Raw genomic sequence first — 21,655 nt, 5'->3', positions numbered from 1 at the left:
TGATGTTGATTTGGCTTGAGAACTTTGTTGTTTGTTGTAAGCGTTAAAGTTTTTGAATTTGGAAATCATGCTTTTGATCTACAAAGGAGTGCTTGATCCTCGAGAGTTTGGAAAGTATTTTGCTTCTCGAATTCTCTTTAAAACCTCCTTTGGAATTCCTGACTTCTTATCTCGATTTTCTCCAAAGTTTTTTCTTTTTTCTTTTGTACTTCAAGAACTTTGGAGAGTTTTCTAACCTTCTACCATGGAGTTTCTAAATTTATTAGCTCCAGAGAGCCTTTTGATCTTTTGCTCAACATTGTCTCTAAAATTTCTAACTTCAACAACTTTAGAGATTCCTTTGATCTTCTGCCCAAGATAGCTTTAAGGGCATTGGGGCAAGAGCTGGTTATTATAATCCTCAATTATTATAGTTAGGTTATAATAGTTTATGTTTAGGGTATAGATTATTTTAGTTTGGGTTATAATAGTATGTGTTTGAGGTTAAACTATTTTAGTTTGCAAAGGAAATAGTAAACACTGAAGCAAAGAATTAAAAAGAAATGATGAATATAAAATAGTAAAAACTATAACAAATAGTAAATACTATAGCAAATGGGAGTTTTGAAATAGTGTTGATTGTAGCTAATTGGAAAATATAAAATAGTATTTATTATAGTAAGAGGTAGTTATTATAGTCTAAGGATAGTTTTTGCCCCAAACACACTCTTAGTGTTTTTGGCTTCAAGAGCTACAGAGAGTCTGATGTGGAATTTTGCACAGAAATACACGTGGTCAAATTATAGTAAAGTAAATTGGTCAAAAGACCAAGTATTGTCCTCATGGAATCAAGAAATCGAATTATACTTAGCTACACAAGAATCGTGTTGATTTTATCTCAGGATTTGACTCGTGATGAGATTTTGATTTTTAAATAAAAGAAAGCAATTAAAGATAAATTCAAAACTCAAGAGATAAAGATGCTCTTGAAACATAAGAGATAAAGATGCTCCAAGGTATCAAATTCCTTAATTATTTCATTAAGTCATGCAAAAGATTCCTATGGATTTTTATGTTATTGATTCCTATGGATTTTCATTAAGTCAAAGCTTCTTCTCTTTGCTTCCTTGTGTGAAGAAGACACACAAAACGCCCATCCTCAATAAAATGGCTACGATAAGAAAAACCACTTTCAATGGTGCATAAAATAAGATGCTAAATATCAAAAAGCGTCACTAAAAGTATTAACAATGTTGAGATATGCATTGCTAAGAATGACATTGTAGTCGTGTAGCTAAAGGTTTTAGTGTGCTAAGAATGACACTGTAGCCGTGTAGCTAAAGGTTTTAGTGACATATTCACCACGCGTCACTAAGATACAACTTTTACTGACGCATACATATTATTAAAAACTCACTTATAGTAACACGTTGTTTGTCGTTATTTGTCTTATATCGCAACGTTGCAATTTGTCACTTAAAGTTAAATTTTAACAACATATAAGACTATTGCTAATGGTGGATCAATGATCATTGCAAGTATCTTTTTCAACATATGTAAACGTTGGTAAAAGTATTTCATTAATTAAAAAAATAATATTCAATTTAATATATAAATCTGTTATCACCAGTACAAAATTGGGCTATAATGTCAGTTGAAAACTGACATTATAAGGGCACTGACCTACATCGAAAAAGGATGACTAACAATGTTCATATAAATATAATAAAAGTAATATGATATTTGTATACACAAATTAACTTTCAACAAAAATAGCAATGAACTAAATCACTTTAATAAAAGTAATATAATTATTTGTCCCTCCACAAGTTATATTCAACTTACAAAGATAAACGAAATTGGTAACTATAATAAGTACAACTCTAAAACCTTAAAATTACTTGTTGACCCCAAATAATTGTCTTTTTGAGCTTAAATACTTCATGAAGTTCCGTTAATTTCACCACACCTAGCTTTTTTCTAATGAAGTTGTCGATTTCACCATACCCAACTTGAACTCAAGCGTCTTTCTACTTTCGTCCTGAATATTTTCAATATAACATTATTAGACTTTTATCTTCTTTAGAAATTAACAAGCACTCAAGATGAATATAATAATTCTAGAGAGATCTTAGCTTGAACTTGAAAATAAAAATTAATAATTAATTCTAGAAAGATGAACACTAACATACAAACACAAACTGATTTAGTTATTCACATAAACACCTAAGATCAAACACTCACCTTAATTGAAATGGAACCAAAAATCCGTCAAACAACCACCTCTTCCTTCATAGTAACCTTTCTCATGAACTAAATTATTGCTAAGTACTAAAGGAAAATAACATTAAACACCAATTTTATGAACAACTAAACACAAACAATTCAGCTTATGAAAAGAAAAGTTCAATAAGGTAACAAAACTTGTGGACTAAAATGAATTATTCAATTACCACCTTAGACAACTCAATAAAAAAAACTCATCAAACTGAGAGAAAAACTAATAACAATCATTTTCATTTAGGAAGATACAGGAAAAAAAACTTATAAAAATCCAAACACAACAAATTCAATAGAAATCATAAACAACTCAGTAGAAAACTACTTATCAATCCAAGCAAGTAAGCCTATCAAACTAAAAGAAAAATTAAACATAAACATTAAAAAAAAAATCTTATAAACATATACAACCCAATAGAAACCATAAACAAAGTTATCAACACAAGTAATTTAAACTTATCAGAACTAAAATAAAAGATCAATAAAACTCAAATTCACTTGGCAAATGCATAAACATAAACAAAAATAACTTATAATAACTAAGTACAAACAATTCAACTTATCAAAATAAATCAACTCAACAAGGTAATGAAAGTTATGAACTAAGAAGAACTCAATAAGCACTATAAACAATTCAATGGACAATCAATTATAAATCCAAACAAATAAGCTTATCAAACTAAGAGAAAGACTAATAGCAACCATTTTCATTTAGAAATGTGCATGAATATGAACAAAAATACTTACAAACTTACAAACACAAAAGTACTCAATGGAAACCGACTTATCAAACCAAAATGCATAACCAAAAAATACTTATAAACAACTAATCCATAAAAAAAATAGTCAACAAGAAGTTAATGAAACTCATGAACTAAAAAATAACTCAAATCAAAATCATAACAACTCAATGGAAATATAAACAATAACTAAGTTATGACTAGCATAACTACAGGATAGTCTGAGCACTCCAACACATATTCTAATCTAATACTTTAGAACAAATTAGATTTTAAGAAGAATATCTGATAATATTACATTTTAGAGGGAACATATCTTGCTAGTTTGAACTTCACTTATTTATTGTACTCCCACAACAATTGTAAGATTTCCTAGACAACAAGAATATAGTTGTAGAGATTAAACTAAGTCCAATAATCTTAACCTAATGTTTGGGACAATCTTAAAACACATCAGTCTGGTTCAAAATTATATTTAAAGTCCTTAAGGGTATGAAGAGCTTAGTACCTAAATTGTACAAAAAAAAAAAAAACTTCTTTATTCGCTGAAATAAGTACAAAGGAGTCAAAAACTAGTTTGAAACTACAATCCATAAGTTTCAAGTGTTAAAGAAAATTAAAAAAAAATATGTTAATCTAATTTAGAATTATTCAAAGCAAGCTATATACTCACTAAACTTACCCAAAAAGTCCCAAAATCTTACTTTGTGCTTTAAACCAATTTACAGAATTTAGTAAAGGTTCGAAAAAATCTAAATGAGACTTTACCACCTAAATATTACTCAAAAAAAGCTTACTTATTTGCTTGAATGAGTACGAAGGAGTCTCAAACTAGTTTGAACCCACAATCAATAATTCTCAAATGTTAGAAACAATTAAAAAGCACATTAATCTAGTTTGAAATGATTCAAAGAGGGTTAAATACTTACTAAAATTACTCAAACAATCCCAATACCTTCTTCGTTGGTTTTTAATTAATTTACAATATTTAGTAAAGGTTCAAAAAATTCTAAACGATAGATACCACTTAAATCTTACCCAAAAGAACTTAATTCTTTGTTGGAATGAGTTCGAATAAGTTCAAAACTAGTTGAACCTATAATTAGTAGTTCTTAAGTATTAGGTACAACTCTACAACACATTAATCTAGTATAAAGGATTCAAAACAAGTTAAATACTTATTAAACCTACCCAAATAGCCCTAGAACCTTGCCAGTTGGTTTCAAAATAAGCTTAGTCTTGTATATTTGAAGTCGTTAGGGAGTTGGTAGAGTGAAATTAAAGTAAACTTAGAGTGGATTAAAACTGAATCTCACCAAAAGAGAAAAATGTTATTGAAAATCAAAAGAGTTGTGTTGTTCAAGATTGAGGTCACCTCTCTATTTGTGGTTGTAGCATCGTCGACCTCTATCGATTAAAGGAGACACTGAATAAGAGGAAAATACAGAGGGCATTTGTCGTTCATCACAAGAAACATGTGGATCTTCAAATAACTCGTGTCGTGGGTGCCACTGAACAAAGAAATGTGCATAGTGAAATGATACGCGAGTACTCGTTGCGGAAGTGATTGCGTCCTAATTCTAATTTTACATAATATACAGAAAACTTAAAAGATAGAAACAAGATATACAAGATCTATTAAGCATATATTTATGTAGAAATTAAATAGGAAAAAGACATTCAAAAGTCACATATCCTTGAAGACTAATATCTTCTCAATTCCTCTTCAGAACTTGAACACAATGAACACTTTGATCGTAAAAACGCAGCAATCAATCGAACACCACCACGCGGAAACTTCGTTATTTTCGGGATAGATAATCAATGAGAGTTGTGAGCTTCATGATTAATTTGGAGAAAGAATTTGAAGAAAAATAATTTGAGAGAACAACATAATATCACACCCCACACCCAAAATTTACACACTTTAGGTGTATTTAAAAGTGAGCAAGGTTAAGATGAAAAAACAAATTCATTCATCTTCCATACGTCAATTAATGAGAGGACATGAAGAGAAAATGTTATTTAGAACCAATTCTCCAATTAAAAAATATTTAATTAAACAAAAAACTAATTTTCTTTAATTAATAAATATACATAAATTCATTGATCTCCCATATGCCAATTAATGAAAGAATATGAAAAGAAAAGGTTACTTAAAATCAATTTTCTAATTAAAAAAATACTTAATTAACCAAAAAACTAATTTTTCTTTAATATATATATAACAAAATTTTAAAACTATCAATGATAGATACTGATAGACATTGATAGTCTATCAGTGTCTATCAATGTTTATTATTGATAATTCTAAAATTTTATTATATCTTGTAAATATTTTCAACAGTTTTATCATTTGAAATAATTTCCTTATATATATATATATAAACTTAACACATTTTCTTATTTAATCAACAATATTTAATATGGATCAAATTCATAATAATATTCGAATCATATTCAAATAATTATTTTTCTCTCAAATAAATCTTTATAGTAATGTATCATATAAATTATATTATATCTCATAATTATATCTTTTATAATCAATTCCTTTTATTAATTTGAACAATTCAAATTAATCCAAATTAATTTGATTCTCACTTACAATGAGCTAATGAGGGGACTTTATGGACCTATAGTTTGAAGCACTAATGATACAAAATTAATTAATCAAACTCTTTAATTAAATTAATCAACTTCCATTAACTGTCGGTCACTCCACTAAAGACCGACATCTGCACTCTTTACACTACAAATATATTTCTGTGTCCATTTGATATAACCAATCAACAGTGCATCATTCCTTCACAAATTGCTCGTAAGTACAGCTGGGCCAAAATTATCGTTTTGCTCTTATAGTTACATCTAACTCCTTAAGTATCACTGATCTCTCTAATGAATAATAAATTATAGCTCAACTATGACTAAACCCCTCTCGAGCCAGGAGAAGGCGTAGTGCCACATTGTTCAAACCCCGAAATCAACTGTTAAGGGAGCAATTTCTCTACTTACTTTAACAATAAAGAATGAGTGAATTCCTTCTTGTGTAGTTATGTTCCCAATTCCCCAATAAGACGAATCCCCAAAATGATAGATATATCGAGTCGACAAACTGGCCACTCTCACCAATAAAAATCAAACGATCGTTTTCATAGGCAGGAGTTCATAACTCACTCAAGATTCAGGTTAAGACACCTATGATCAATCTGGTGAAATGTAAGTCTCATCTATCAATGGTGTTATATAGAGAGACTATTCATTTTGTGGTCCGGTCTTATGCAAACTCTTTATATAGAATACCCTTGCTTACATGTCTCTACATTAATAATCAGGATCAGATCATTTGTAGCACTTTACAACAATTGTAACAACTACAAAGTAGGTTGTTTTCGTAGTGTCACCAGGATAAGGTACACAGTTTTATCCATCTACTACAGACCATTTAGGTTATCAATTAAACATGATCTAACTGTATGTCTATATATACATGTTTAAGTTATAGAAGATCACTCTGGATTTTAGTTTAATGGATTATTGCATAAGTTTCATAAAACTAATAGACCATTGATTCAACTAACATATATCTACGAGACTTTAGGGAATACATCCCAACAATCTTCCATTTGCACTAAAGTTGGGGGAAATATAAGCCAGTGAGCCATGTATCCTAAGACATACTCTATATCTTACATGCTCTCCCATTTGCCCTAGTACACTAGAGACATATCTCGTAGTTCTAGACAGTCTAGGAAATTTCCTCACACTTTAGCCTAGAAAATCTTTTTTATATAATACAAATAGTTATATCAATAAAAACCATCTAGTCATCAATAAGATGTTTCTCTCAGTCCTACAACTTGAAGCCTACCTATGTTCTCAAACTTAGGTCTTGCACCTCATTATCTCATAAAGTGGACAGACTGAGTTATTTCTGAAACAGTTTTCAAATATCAAAAGACATACTTGAGATATGCAAAGTATTGCTTCACAAGCAAGACATTGCTTTATCATCCAATATACACCTACTAGGATAAAAGATGAATTTCTTTAAATTTAATATGAAACAATATATTCCGTAAAATATCACATCTTGAACTATATATACCAATGTTTCATTATTCGTAAGTTTTAATTTTCAAAAATCAATGGCCACACCATCGACTTTACCGACTAACTAACCAATTGTATATTAAATGCTTGTGTAGTCTCATGTAAAATGTACTTTCCCTCAACATTTGAGGTATCCTAGGAAACTTTTCCCTTAGACAAATCAACTTCATTGTAGAATGGTATATTACCAATCCATTTGAAGTATTTGCATCTAACATTAAACTTCTTTGTAAACGTAAGATGCATGAGACCAATTTAATATCAGGTCCTAAACATATGTATGTGAATTTTAAATATAAAAAAGTACTTCAAATCAACTATTTGAAGTTGGCTAAACAGTCACAACTTCTTATTGATTTCTAATTCATCCATAATGAGCAAAAATCAATATAAAAAAAATAGATAGATATCCACGTTCATTTTCTTGTCTGTATAATAACATCGTCATCGTTCAAAGTCATTGGTTGTATCGAACCCTTATTTTCAAAGATCTCAATTGTGAAATTCATAATATATCCAAACATTTTTGCAATTCAATTTGAGAAAATTTTTCTTGAAATAACGTAGATGCATTGAACTCCTTTTCATAAAAGAAGTTATTCGTTCTTACACATCTCATATGCAACAATGAATGATAAAAAAAAAAAAATGCATAAATACTCTGTTATATGAACTTGTTAGAAAATTGTCTCACATTTTATTTTCATCCAATAGTTCTGGATTTATTTTTTTTTTTTGTTGGGGTTGATGCCCTAAATCTCGTAAGGTCTTGTAGTTTGTAATTGTATTGTACAAACATTTATTTATTTAATAAAATATGGGATGTTTTACTTGACATTTAGTAGCATTAAACCCACAAACCAATAAACTAACATCCAAGGTTATATCTGTAACTTAAATATGTATGTAGAGACATACATGTAGATCATGTTTAAGTGATAACCTAAATGGTCTGTAGTAGATGGATAAGGCTAGATATCTTACCCTGGTAACATTATGAGTACAACCCACTTTGTAGATGTTACAACTATTGTAAAGTGCTACAAATAATCTAATCTTGATCATTCATGTGGAGACATGTGCGCAGGGATATTTTATATAAAGGAGTTTGTATAAGAACGAACCACGAAATGACTAGTCTCATCATATAATGTTGTTCATAATAGAGACTTACATTTCACCAAAATGACCATAGGTGACATGACCTGAATCCTAAATGAGTTGTGAACTCCTGCTTATGAAGGCGGTCCTTTGATTTGTATGGGTGAGAGTGGTTACATTGCCGACTTAATAAGCCTACCATTTTGGGGATTCGCCTACTTAGTGAGTTGGGAACACAGCTACACAAGAAGAAATTCACTCATTCCCCAACATCGGGGTAAGTAGATAAATTACTCCCTTAAAAATTGATTATGGGGCTTGAACAATATGGCACCACACCCTCTCCTAGCTCAAAAAAGGTTTAGTCATAGTTGGACTATGATTTATTGTTCATTAGAGGGGTCAGTGGTACTTAAGGAGTTAGATGTAACTACAAGGAAAAAACTGTAACTTATGGGCAATTTGTGAAAGGTCATCGCATTGTTGACTGGTTATATCCAATGGATACAAAAATATATCTCTAGTGCGAATAGTGCAGCTGTCGGTCTTTAGTGAAGTGCCCGACAATTAATGGATATTGAATGAATTAATTAGAGGGGTTCAATTAATTATTCAAGAACCATTGGAGCTTCAATCTACAGGTTCATAAGGTCCCCTCTGTAGCTCAACAGGGTTTAAATAAGAATCAATTTTGGATTAATTTGAATTGTTCAAATTAATTGAGAGAATTAATTATATGTGATATAATTAATTTAATTTAATTATATTAATGAATATTACTATAACGGAAATTATATATTAGAATATAAAAATTATTTAAGAGGATATAAATATTTTGAATATGATATCAAATATTATTATATGAAGTTGGTTCATATGATTAAATTTATATGAATTGGATTCATATAATTGAATTTTAATATAAATAGAATTATATTAAATGTAATGATGAGAAATTTAAAAACAATAGGTTTGTATATGATACAATATTAAACTACAGGTTATATTTTATATAATATATATATAGTTAGTTAGTTAGCTTTATATATGTATGAGCTACTAATTTATATTAAAATTATTTATTTATTTATTTATTTTTATATTTTGAAATTAAGGGAGGGTATTTCCCTCCCCTAATCTCTCTTAACTCACGACGTGTGAGTGAGGGGATGGTTGTGATTGGATTATTATGCTTCTTCTTCATTTGATAGAAGAGAGAATATACACAAAAAAGTTCTGAGAAAAATTCTCAATCTCTCTTCTTCTCTCGCAATTCTTCTTTCTCTCGCAAAATTTCAAGAGCCCACAATTCCTTGGATTCTCAACCTAGAGAATACAAAGGACTCTTTTGTGGTGGTGGTCATGTAGATTGTTTGTTATCCATGATCGATTCTAGAAAAAAGGAAATACGTGAAGATCGGATCTTCAAGGGTTAGTATCTCCTAATCTCTTTTCTCTTTTTCCTATTAGCATGCTATAATTAAATTAATGCATAATGTTTCTGTTTTATTACTGTAAATTTCGTGTTCGGTAAAATTGAGATTTGGGTCTGATTCCCGCTTCCGCTCATGAATCTTCACCGGTTCCTTCAGTTTTCACCTTATGTCAAGAGTCTTACTTTAAAGATTTATATCTCCCAGTACTACACTTTCAAGTCTCCCTTTTGTAAATCTATTCATATCCTTTGAGCTTTCCCTTATCAATTATAATCTATAAAAAAAACTTATTGAGATTAAGTACACTACTTTATCTCAAATTTATGACTTTAACAAAATTTCACTTTGTTAACTTCCATCAATTCTTTTCATCCATCATGATAGCTTTGACTTCCAATAAGTCATAACTAAAGTAGAGCATTGCAAAGTTCTCTCGTTACTTAAAGGTTTATAAATTTTTATCTTGTCATTTTATATGACAATGAAAACTTCAAGTAAGCCTTTGGGAAGGTTGAGCTATCTTATAACTCTCTCACTACGAGGAAGACTTATCTATTTGACAACTAGAAATTGACGTTCAAATAAAAATAAATGGTTAACAACATTTGTTAACTATCATGTGGTTTTACTTAGAACTAATTCATCAATACAGCTAATACAGCTCAATTTTTTTTTTTATAGGTTTGCAACCTTTAACTTTCCAAATGAATCAGTATTTATCACACAAATACATCATTTTACTTTGGAATATTCAAAAGTGTTGGGGTTGATACCCTAAATCTCGTAGGGTCCTGTAGTTTATAAACACTTGTATGAACAAACATTTTTGTGATTAATAATATATGATATTTTATTCACTTCTGTCTATGAAATATATGATATTTTAGTTGCATTGACCACAAACCAATAAACTAAGATCCATGGTTATCATTGTAACTTAAACATGTATGTGGAGACATACAAGTGAATTGTGTTTAAATGATAAACTAAATGGCCTGTAGTATATGGATAAGGTTGGCACTTTATCCTGATGACACTACGAGTATGACCCACTTTATAGGTGTTACAAATATTGTAAAGTGCTACAAATGATCTGATCTTTATCATTCATGTATTAGACATGCGAGCGGGAATATTCTATACAAAGGAGTTTGTATAAGACCGGACCACAAAATGTTTAGTCTCGTTATATAACGCCATTCATAATTGAGACTTTCATTTCACTAGGATGACAATAGGTGACATGACCTTAATCCTGAGTGGGTTGTAAACTCCTGCCTATGAGGCTGATCCTTTGATTTGCATGGGTGAGAGTGGTCAGATCCCCGACTCAACAAGCCTACCATTTTGGGGATTTTTCTGATTGGGAGTTGGGAACTCAATACACAAGATGGAATTCATTCCTTCTCTGAAGCAGGGGTAAGTAGATAAATTGCTCCCTTAAGAGCTGATTTCGGGTCTTGAACAATGTAGCGCCACACCCTCTCTTGGCCCGAAAGGGGTATAGTCATAGTGGAACTATGATCTATTGTTCATTATAGGGATCAGTAGTACTTAAGGAGTTAGATGTAACTATAGAGACAAAACGATAATTTGGCCCAGCTGTACTTACGAATAATTTGTGAAGGGTCATCGTACTGTTGATTAGTTATATCCAATGGACACAAAAATATATCTGTAGTGCAAAGAGTGTAACTGTCAGTCTTGAATGAAGTGCCTGACAGTTGACGGATGGAGGATAATGTGATTAAAGATTTTGATTAATTATTCACATACGGTTAGAGCTTCAAGCTACAGGTCCATAAGGTCCCCTTGGTAGCTCAATAGATTTAAGTTGAGAATCAGTTTTTGGGTTAATTTGAAATGTTCAAATTAATAAGAGGGAATTTGATTATATATGATATAATTAAATTATTTCAATTATATATGATACAATTAATCTAATGTATTTGATACATTATTGTTTAATTTTAGGAATAAATATTTGAATATGATTCTAATATATTTTCTATGAATTAGATTCATAGTTGTTAAATTTAATATAAATATGATTTATATTAAATTCTATAAAATAGAGAAAAAGAACTATGGTTTATATATGTATATAATGTAATATTAAAACTATAGGTTATATATATAATATGATAAGTTAGTTATCATATTTATTTATAGTTTATTAATTATTTGATAATTATCTTTTTTCTCTCTAACCACCCTTAGTGGGTAGTTATTTGGTTTTATGGAAAAAGTGGGATAAATGAAAATGGTTTTCTTATTATATTGCTTGAGAGACTACACGTAGCCTCATTATTTACATGATCAAGAGACTTGTCTATGCAATAGACTTGTTCATTGACACAATAGTGTTGTTCGTCTACTTGATCATCTTCCTCCTCAAACTCTAAACTTCCCCTCTAACCAAAATTAGCAAGAGCCTACCACTCTTTGAATTTATGATGCAAACGAACAAAATTTTGCATGTTTGGGCGGATAACTACAAAATTTTGAGCGCACCCACAAAAATTAATTTTTAACATTTTTTTTATAGAGTTTCTATGGCCTATTTTTAAAAAGGCTATGTCCAAGAGCTATAATAAGTCATAATTGTTGTAGTGAGCCCATACCTCCTACTAATTCTCAATCCTTAAAAGAGAATATAAGAGGTTCACTTGTACGTACTAATGGCCAAAAGTGGGTTGCTGCAATTTTTTTGAGATCGAGTTCCAAACGAAGAGTTCGTGATCGGATTGAGGAGGGATCTCGCAAAGAATTGGTTCTTCAAGGGTAAATGTTACTTCTTCCTTAATTCCTTCTCCAATGTATGTTGTAAAATTATCTGTATAATGCATATTTTCTATTATATAATTTTAATTATGTGAAAAATTGAAAATTGGGATCGATTCCACTTCCGATGCGGACCTCACGGTTTCTTCACCATCGTCCATCGTCCACAAATTTTGAATCCACCAGCAAAGTCACAACCAATGTTGTCTTGAAAAACGTAGAAGTTAGACTCGGTGGCGATGATGGCCATGTCGACAATTGGAATTATGTGGCCGGAGGCGAACAACCGGAGAACTGATTCTAAACTCTTTGTTTTCCAATAGCATGGTTTCAAGTTTGATGCTTATGCTCTTGTAAAATTGATGTTAGATGTGTTTTATTATAACGTATATAATTGAAGTATGGGCTATATATGTGAGTTAGTATTTGGATTATTTTATTAGTTTGGATTCTATTATGTGATCTATTTAATTAAGGCTTTAAATTTCTAATTGAGTATAGATTTAATGGATAAAAGCCCATTGTAAGTTAATTAGGGATTCATGGGAATCCTAATTAAACTAATATATAAAGAGATCTTAGGACTATGGTCCTCAATATACCAAAAAAATACACACTCGATCTTTCTATAATCTAATCTAAAGAGAAACCCCATTTAGGGCATACAGAGTTTTAGTTGAGGAAGACAATAGTCACCTTGTAATTACTATTAATCTTAAAATTGGAATCCAATATATTATTTATTTTTGACAATTTATCATGAATGATATTAAAGACAAATCTTTTTTAGAGTGGTTATAAGAAATTTTATCTAACAATTGAATCTTAATTTTTGAATTTCTTTATGCACATCTATATATATGGCAGACATGGTTTCGTTTGCAAGCAAAATAAGAACACATAAAATGGTTGCATCCATCATCTATTTCATTATCGTTTGTAAAATTAAGATGAGGTGCACAAAAATGACACTTAAATACATTTGGTCATCCCAAAATGAGCACGGCTGCGAGCGACTGGACCGTTGGCGGCTCCTCGCACGGCTGGAAGCAGAAGATCGGCCGGAAGGAAAAAAAGAAAAAAAAAAAAAGACCTTTGGAGGGCGGCGGACGTCTGGTTGGGAAAGAAGAGGAAGAAGGAGGGTTTTTTTTTCTTTATTATTTTCTTTTTCTACTGCACGCTTCCCAATGACTTTATTTAAAACAATTACCAAACCCTTCACCCTACTTCTTTCTAGGAAAGGGTAAAACAACCACTTCATTAATTTTTTTTTTTTTTTTTTTTAAAAAAAGGAAGACCTAAACCAAAACACCCAAATGCACGATTTAATTTAAATCTTACGTAGATTTTGGGGCATTACAGATCAACCTAAATATGGTTGTCGTCGAAGATAATGCCATTGTCATTCGATATGGTTCTAAATTCGAAAGGTTGAGTACAATCTCTCACATCTATGTTTTCTCTAGTTTAACAATCATGAATATTGAAAGGATGAATTATAATGTTTGTCATATTGGATGCTAGCACCACGGCTGTTGATGGTTTTGAAGGAATTCATAATCCGTACGTCTTTTAATCAAATAACTATGTCGGAAGTGAAGAAAAAGGGGAGGAGAGAGATGATAATGACAGAGGATGAAGAGGAGAAAGAACAAGAGAGAGGAGAGAAAAACCACATATATCCACAACTAAATATTAATTTAATAAAATGGGTTGATTGCAAATATTAAGAAACAATCAGAAAATAATGGATCAAATTTAAGTATAAATCATAACGAATCCCAAAGTAGACAAGTTGTTTTTGCAATTTTTTTCAAAAACCAAACATAATGTCAATAAACATAACCTAACTAATAAACATAAACATGTTAACTTATTTAAGAAAAAGAAGTCGTGCATTTCTTATTATTTGTGTTTATTTTTTCAGAAATATCCATTAAACATTTTAAAGATATTTTCGTTGACGTCTTCGTAGGATTGAGGCCGACAGTTGCATGACCACAAACATTTTAAGCTTTGCCTTTAAACTTAACTGCCCTCAACTCTTTCATCAATGAAACCAAATTTTGCTCCGACGAGCCGCCGCTTTGAACCGCCCTATTCGCAGCAGCCCCGAGTTGTTCGGCCCGCTTTCTAATCGCCACCGCCTCCTTCGTTGCTCCCATTAGAAACCCCACACCCTTCCCCACTTTCTCTCTGCTCACAATCTCCTTCATCTCTTCGTTCATATTCCACCACCACTGCGCCCCCACCGGAACCCCCACCTGCAGCACCTCTGTCAGAAGTTTCTCAGTATAAAACTGCTCCGAGCTGACCGGCCATGTCACCATCGGCTTACCGGCGCTGATCCCTTCAATGGAAGAATTCCACCCACAGTGCGTCAAGAAACCCCCCGTTGATGGGTGCTCCAAAATTAAAAGTTGTGGCGCCCAAATCCGAATAATTAATCCCCTATTCTTGTTCTTAATCCTCTCTTCAAACCCCTCTGGCAGTCCCTCCTCCTCCTCTCCGCCGTCGTTTTTACCCTTGTTTCGAATGACCCATATGAAATTTATGCCAGAATCTTCAAGCCCATGTGCAATCTCAGCCATTTGTGGTGGCGGAAACCTGACCATACTCCCAAAACTCACATACAAAACAGAATTCGGTTCCTTAGAATTCAACCATTCCAATAACTCTTCACTCTCCACATTCGATTTGTTTCCCCTCTCGCTTTTTCCTTTCATATCTTTATTCACTGCCAATGAAACTGGGCCTATTCCCCAAGCTTTGATTCCGATTATCTTTTTGTAATGCTCTAAATAAACCCCATCTAGTTCATAAAATGTGTTCATTACGGTTCCGTAGCTTCTTCTCTCTGCTTCCTTGTACCTCTCTAGCATCGCCGTGAAGGCGTTTCGCTGGATAAAAAATTCTGGCTGCTGGGATTTGGTCATTTGGATGCGGTGGGGTAATCCTGGGATTTCGAATGCCTCTGTGTCCGAGGCTACTTTCTGTTCAGGATGATGTTGCATAACAGAGTGCTCTGCAGAGTATGCCATGAAGTTAGACACCGAGACCACCAGCCGCGGCACCCCGAGCCTCTCCGCCGTATCCGTTGTCCACGAGTGCGATAGGTCGCTCAGAATGCAGTCTGGTTGGGTTGCTGGAATGATTTCCTGCCATAAAATACCAAAATCAATACCAATCGAGAAGAAATGTTATTATAAGAGTTTGAACACTGGTCCTGATACCATGATTTTAAGATAAATATTGTAAGATGTCTCCATCTTTCTTTTAATGTAGGATCGAGTGTGTTTTGAGATTGAGTGGCAGTGGAAGTAACCTGGTCTATAAGTTTGTCGAGAATGAGAAAGGCTTGATAGATTTTGGCTTGGAGGTGGCGGGAAGAGACATCACTGTAGTTTTCGATGCCGGGGGCGAGGCCAACCTCCGCTCCGGGGAAGGTAACAATGTGGGTCTGAATTTTGAATCCGGCCTCAAAGTCACGGTCGATGCTGTTCTGGAAAACGCAGGCATTGGACTCGGTTGTGATGATGGTGACAGTGGCGCCATGGTGGGCAAAGAGCCTGGCCATGTCAATTATCGGAATCACGTGGCCGGAGGCAAAAAGCGGAAGGACCGTGATTCTGAACTCTGTGTTTTCTGGGAGCATGGTTCCAAGCTTGACGCTTATGCTTTCTCTTAAAAAGATTGTGTTTTGATTTTTTTTTTAAACTTCCTCATGTACATTTATATAAAGGACATTGGACACTGTGGAGTTGTTTCGCTCACCAACAGTTGAATTGAGTTGTCCACCAATTTTAAATGTTGGTGGAGTTGAATTGATATATTTTAGTAACTCTCCCCTCTTCCAAAGATTACAATGGCTCTACACATCAACCAATGTTAGCGACTATCACTGTCACACTCTACGAACTAACTCTGGACTCCAACAATCACCTTAGCTGAAAACTCCGACAACCAACTCTGGGCTCCGATAGTCATATCAAATGACAACTCCGACGACCAACTCTAAGCTCCGACAACCTTCGCACAACTAACTTTGACAACCAATTTTGAGCTCCAGCAACCACCTGACAACTTTGCTGATCTAACTCCGATGTCCACCTTTGCACGACCAACCCCAACGACCAATTTCAGGCTTTGACAACCACCTTCAACAACAAACTCTGATGACCAACTCTGACAACCACCTTTGTCGGCTCTGACAACCACCTTCGACTCACAAATTTCGATGATCAACTCGAGGCTTTGACAACCACCTCCGACGAAAAACTCCGACAAGCAACTTTAATACCACCTTCGTGCGACCAACTTCGGGCTCTGAGGATCACCCTCGATTACAAATTCTGGCAAAAATCATCTTTGATGATTAACTTCGNCTTTAATACCACCTTCGTGCGACCAACTTCGGGCTCTGAGGATCACCCTCGATTACAAATTCTGGCAAAAATCATCTTTGATGATTAACTTCGACGACTACCTTCGTGTGGCCAACTCTGGGCTCTGAAAATCACCTTTGACGACAAACTCCAATCACCGACTACAATACTACCTTCATGTGACCAACTTCAGGCTTCGAAAACCACCTCCGACTATAAACTCCAATGAAAATCATCATCGATAATCAACTTCGACAACCACTTCCGATTATTATGCGACAAGTGATTGTTAAAATATGTTGTAGGGTTGTTGATTATATAATAATAGTATTTTGTCTACATTAAGTGCAATATCTATTCGTAAAATTTTGTAAAATATATTTTTATTTAATTGAATTCAAATATCAAATGAGTGTTAAGAAAATTTAGACGAAAATATGTATGAAGTTGAAATTATGTAAAATATAACAACAAAACCATAAAATGAAGATTTTTTCTCTTTGAACATTTTTTAGCCAGAATTAATAAAAAAATGGAGATTTTTTCTTTGATGATCTTCTAAATTTGGAGGAATACAAAAAAAAAAAAAAAAAGAAAAAGAAGATGATGATAATGAAATTCATGGAAAATAATTAGGAATAAAAAAATATTGATTTCTCTTAACCATATTTATGCAAGAAATGTAATGAGCTAATTTTTGTTAATTACCAAAAAAAAAAAAGAGTAGATTATTTAGAGTTCAAAAAACATGTCCCATCTCTGCATATGAATTCAAATCAAATAATTTTACACTTCAAACACAGACATATAAATTTGACATATATATGAACTCATGAATATCAGACATCATATTTCAACTCAGGATCCCAAATAACCTCTGTATGGCTAAAATAAAACTCCCACTTTGAAAAATATGTATATCTTTTTTATTTATTGCCACAAGTGAAAACAATATGCTTTTTAACTATATATATATGGAGATGGTTTAATTAAAAACAAAATAAAAAAAACTTAATCAACACTTATTAATGACACCTCTATCGTCCATTCAATTGTCTAATCTTATTATTATCTCATAACCAAAAAAAATTCATTTCATTTGCTGGTTTTAAAAACTGTATTCCTCTCCTCTTCTACCTTTTATTCTTTATAAATTATTTTTTAATGTTTTATTATTTTCAACTTCGTTATAACATTAAAAATATTTCCTCTTTTCATCGTAAGGTAGTTAAAGATTTGGATTAAATTATATAAAATACTCAATTTTAGAATAGATTTCAATTATATCATGTTCTACTATGTTGGAAAGTTTTATTTTCATTCTTAATTATTGGAGTTTGTTCCAAAATAAATATCTTCAATCTTGTTCATTAAAATAAAAGATGAAAATTGACATATTGATATGATGACTAATATTTAAAATTAGAAATCATATGTGTTATTATCTATTATGATTATGTTAATATTTATTTTATTTTAAAAAGTTGGTTATTCAATATAAACCATAAAGTTTTTTTTTTTTTTTTTTTTTAAAAAATAGAACATAAGTTATTAGGAGTGTGGTTAAAATTATAAAATTTTATGAGACAGATATAGCATAATGATGCTCCCCTAATTCATTGTCTTTTAATAAAAAAAAATCCTGTATTTTTATAAAAGAACACAACAAATCATTTCCAAAGCACAATTTACAAATAAAAGTAGACAAAAGAAAAAAAATAATAATAATAATAAAACTGCACATTTATGCTCAATTTTTGCATGTGAAAAACGTGGCCTTTTCTCTTCTTGAAAATAAATGGCATTTTCATTTGATAATTATATTCGATAGTATCTGTTAAGAAAAAGGAAAATTAAAAGTATATTGTCCTTTTAGAAACTATTTAGTAAAAATTGTTGTTTTCAAACTATTTATAAAAATATTGTTGTTGTTTTTTTTTTAAATAAGTCGAGGGTTTCAACCTGAACCCTCGACCTTTCCATATTTGCACGTCGAACTTTGAACCCTCGACCTTGCCCTAACATTATTATTGAGTCTGTTTAATTATCATTTTGGAGACCTTCCTCATAATTATTTGATGTGTTAAAAATAATTTTGTGTTAGGAGAGAACGAAAGAGGGAAGAGTAAGAGTAATTTTGTGTTAGGAGAGAACGAAAGAGGGAAGAGTAAGAGAGAGAGCAAGATTTGAGAGAGCGAGATTTTGAGAGAGAACGAGATTTGAGAGAGTGAGATTTTGAGAGTGAGAGCGAGATTTTGAGCGAGAGCGAGATATCCGTACAAATTTTTATTTTTTTTCTTTTTTTAATTATTACACATTCCACCTTCTTCTTTCTTTCTTCCTTTCTTTTTTTTTTATTTATTTTTTTTTAAAATTTTTCATTTTATAAAAATAATTTCTAAAAATATTTTATTATTATTTATAATTTAAAAAAAAAAAAAACTCCATCAAAATCTTGGGCCAAATTGTACAAAAGGAATCCAAGATCATTATTGTAAAAATCTTTTAAATTATTAACCTCACTACTGCAATTAAATTTTTTTTGTTCTTTATATCAATAATACAGTCTTATTTATTAGACTTGCATGTGAAGGTTTGAATGTTGATTTGATTTATTAATGTCCCAATATATTATCTAAAATATGTAAATTTGAATATTGAAGTTTTTTTTTACCTAACTTTTTAGATTTAGACTATCTGATGTTATTTATTTATGTCAGGTGAACATTTAAAAGTTTTTATATCAAAATAATAATTATAACTATATCATAATATATAAAAAAATAAAATTAAAAAAATAATATCTCATAAAAAAAAATGTAAATTAAATATCTCATTTATATAAAAATAATTATACAAATCAATATGTGTCTCACAAGGCGGACGTCGTCGATTTCGAGCTGGTTATCGTCGTCCACTTCGAACTTGAGGTTGCTCGGGTTCTTCTTGATGTTGCTCTGGTACTCTCTACAGGCATTTCATAATAAAAATATCCATTAATGCTCTCCACGACCCTGACCATGTCCATGCACGTATGAAGACGAAGGACCAGCCTTTGAGTCATAATGTCCTGAACCAATACTGGCATCATCATCAATCGGACTAACATAATCAGTTGACTGCCTCTGCGTCTGCATCATAGGGGGGCAACTCTTCCACATTATGATCAACCTCATCAAACTCATCCTCTTCACAATAGGTCCTCCGACGTCTTAGGAGCTAGTGGAGGACATATAGGTATATCGTACATTAATATGAATTTCCTCCTAACTTTTGGTTGTCACTACATATAGCAAAACTCTGGTTCGAATCAATTCGTAACCTCACGGAGTCTACGGTTGTTCGATTTCTATGAATTATAAAAAATTAGACAATATTTAAAATAAATTTAAATTAAAAATAATTAGATAATATTTCATTTACCAGATGACCCACAGCTGCTCCGGACGAGTGACATAGCGGCTTGTGATATTAATTATACCAATGAATATATTCTAACATCTGTGTAAAACTGTTCAAAGAGAAACCTCCACTTGCAATAAACCTTGCATGATAGTGCCATCGCACTACCAAATGTGTAACTTTTTCGGATCAATCTCTAGTCCTTAGGTCAATATCATGCAGGAGGGTTTAGTATTACAAGACGATGAGATATTCTGCTAAAAACCGAATTGTGGTCATCACCCTGTTAGGAAGATATCATTCACCAATGTGAAAACATATGAGAGGACTCATCGTCCGCCATATGTTTTGACCATTCGTACAAAAATTAGGCAAAGTATGCATAATAATTTTGTACGGATCCAAATAACTTGAAACACAAAATATTATATTGGAGAATATTAAAGACAAATACAATAAAAATGTGTATAAAATAATCAATTAGTTTTAATGTAATGTACCTGTAGGTTGAAGTAGATCAAACATGTATCTATACTGGCTGACTACATGTGTGGCTGTCCTAGCCACACAAAGTTTGTCTCTCCACCTAAATTTTTAAATTGATAATTTAAAATTTAAATTAACTAGATCAGTGATATAAAAAATTAAATTGAATTAAAACAACATATCGACAACCCCATAGAATCCAGATGTGCGCAGTAGCGGTAGTATTCGAGGGTTGAGCGAATGTACAACTTAATTAGAAGAATAATGTACAACTTAATTAAAAGAATAATGTACAAGTTAATTAAAAAGTAATGTACAAGTTAATTAGAAGAATAATGAACAACTTAATTAAAAGAATAATGTACAACTTAATTAAAATAATAATGTAACAAGTTAATTAAAAGAATAATGTACAACTTTATAATTAAAAAAATGAAATATACAATAAATTTATTTACTTTCCATAGAAGTTATATATATATATATATATATAATATTATATATATATATATATATAATATATATGACCAATGAGAAAAAAAAGCTAGTAATCATTAATGAAAAAATAACAAATAAACAAAATTTTGAATTGTAAGAGAGAGCGAGATTCTGAGCGAGATATAAGAGAGAGCGAGATTGAGAGCGAGATTTTGTAAAAGAGAGCAAGATTGAGAAATCGAGATGTTCAGAGAGAGCAAGATTATGAGAGAGAGCGAGATTGAGAGATAGCGAGATTGATAGTGAGATTGTAGGAGAGAGCGAGATGCATACATTCCATAGACGTTGGAGATTGTCCCATCCCTACAATCTCGCTCTCTTCTACAATCTCGCTTTCAATCTCGCTCTCTCTTACAATCTCGTTCTCTCTTACAATCTATTTCACCCACTTATCTTCCTTGTCGAGGGTTGAAGTTTCGACTTATGTATGTCAAAACTTCAACCGTCGACA

The 21,655-nt window shown here is 31.8% G+C and overlaps 1 protein-coding gene across 1 annotated transcript; it reads right to left on the bottom strand.

Annotated features, from left to right (window-relative positions):
* Positions 1–14,306: 14,306 nt before the first annotated feature.
* On the bottom strand, positions 14,307–16,153 carry LOC120087918 (soyasapogenol B glucuronide galactosyltransferase-like). The gene is made up of 2 exons (XM_039044931.1): positions 15,759–16,153; positions 14,307–15,591 (listed from the first exon to the last, which is right to left on the bottom strand). Exons 1-2 carry the CDS (start codon positions 16,086–16,088, stop codon positions 14,443–14,445), a joined length of 1,479 nt encoding a protein of 492 aa, XP_038900859.1. The 5' UTR covers positions 16,089–16,153; the 3' UTR covers positions 14,307–14,442.
* Positions 16,154–21,655: the final 5,502 nt, after the last annotated feature.

This window comes from Benincasa hispida, chromosome 10 (genome assembly GCF_009727055.1).
Source record: "Benincasa hispida cultivar B227 chromosome 10, ASM972705v1, whole genome shotgun sequence".
Classification (NCBI taxonomy): domain Eukaryota; kingdom Viridiplantae; phylum Streptophyta; class Magnoliopsida; order Cucurbitales; family Cucurbitaceae; genus Benincasa; species Benincasa hispida.
The sequence above is the reverse complement of the archived record's forward strand: the minus strand, read 5'-3'. Positions and strand labels throughout refer to the sequence as shown.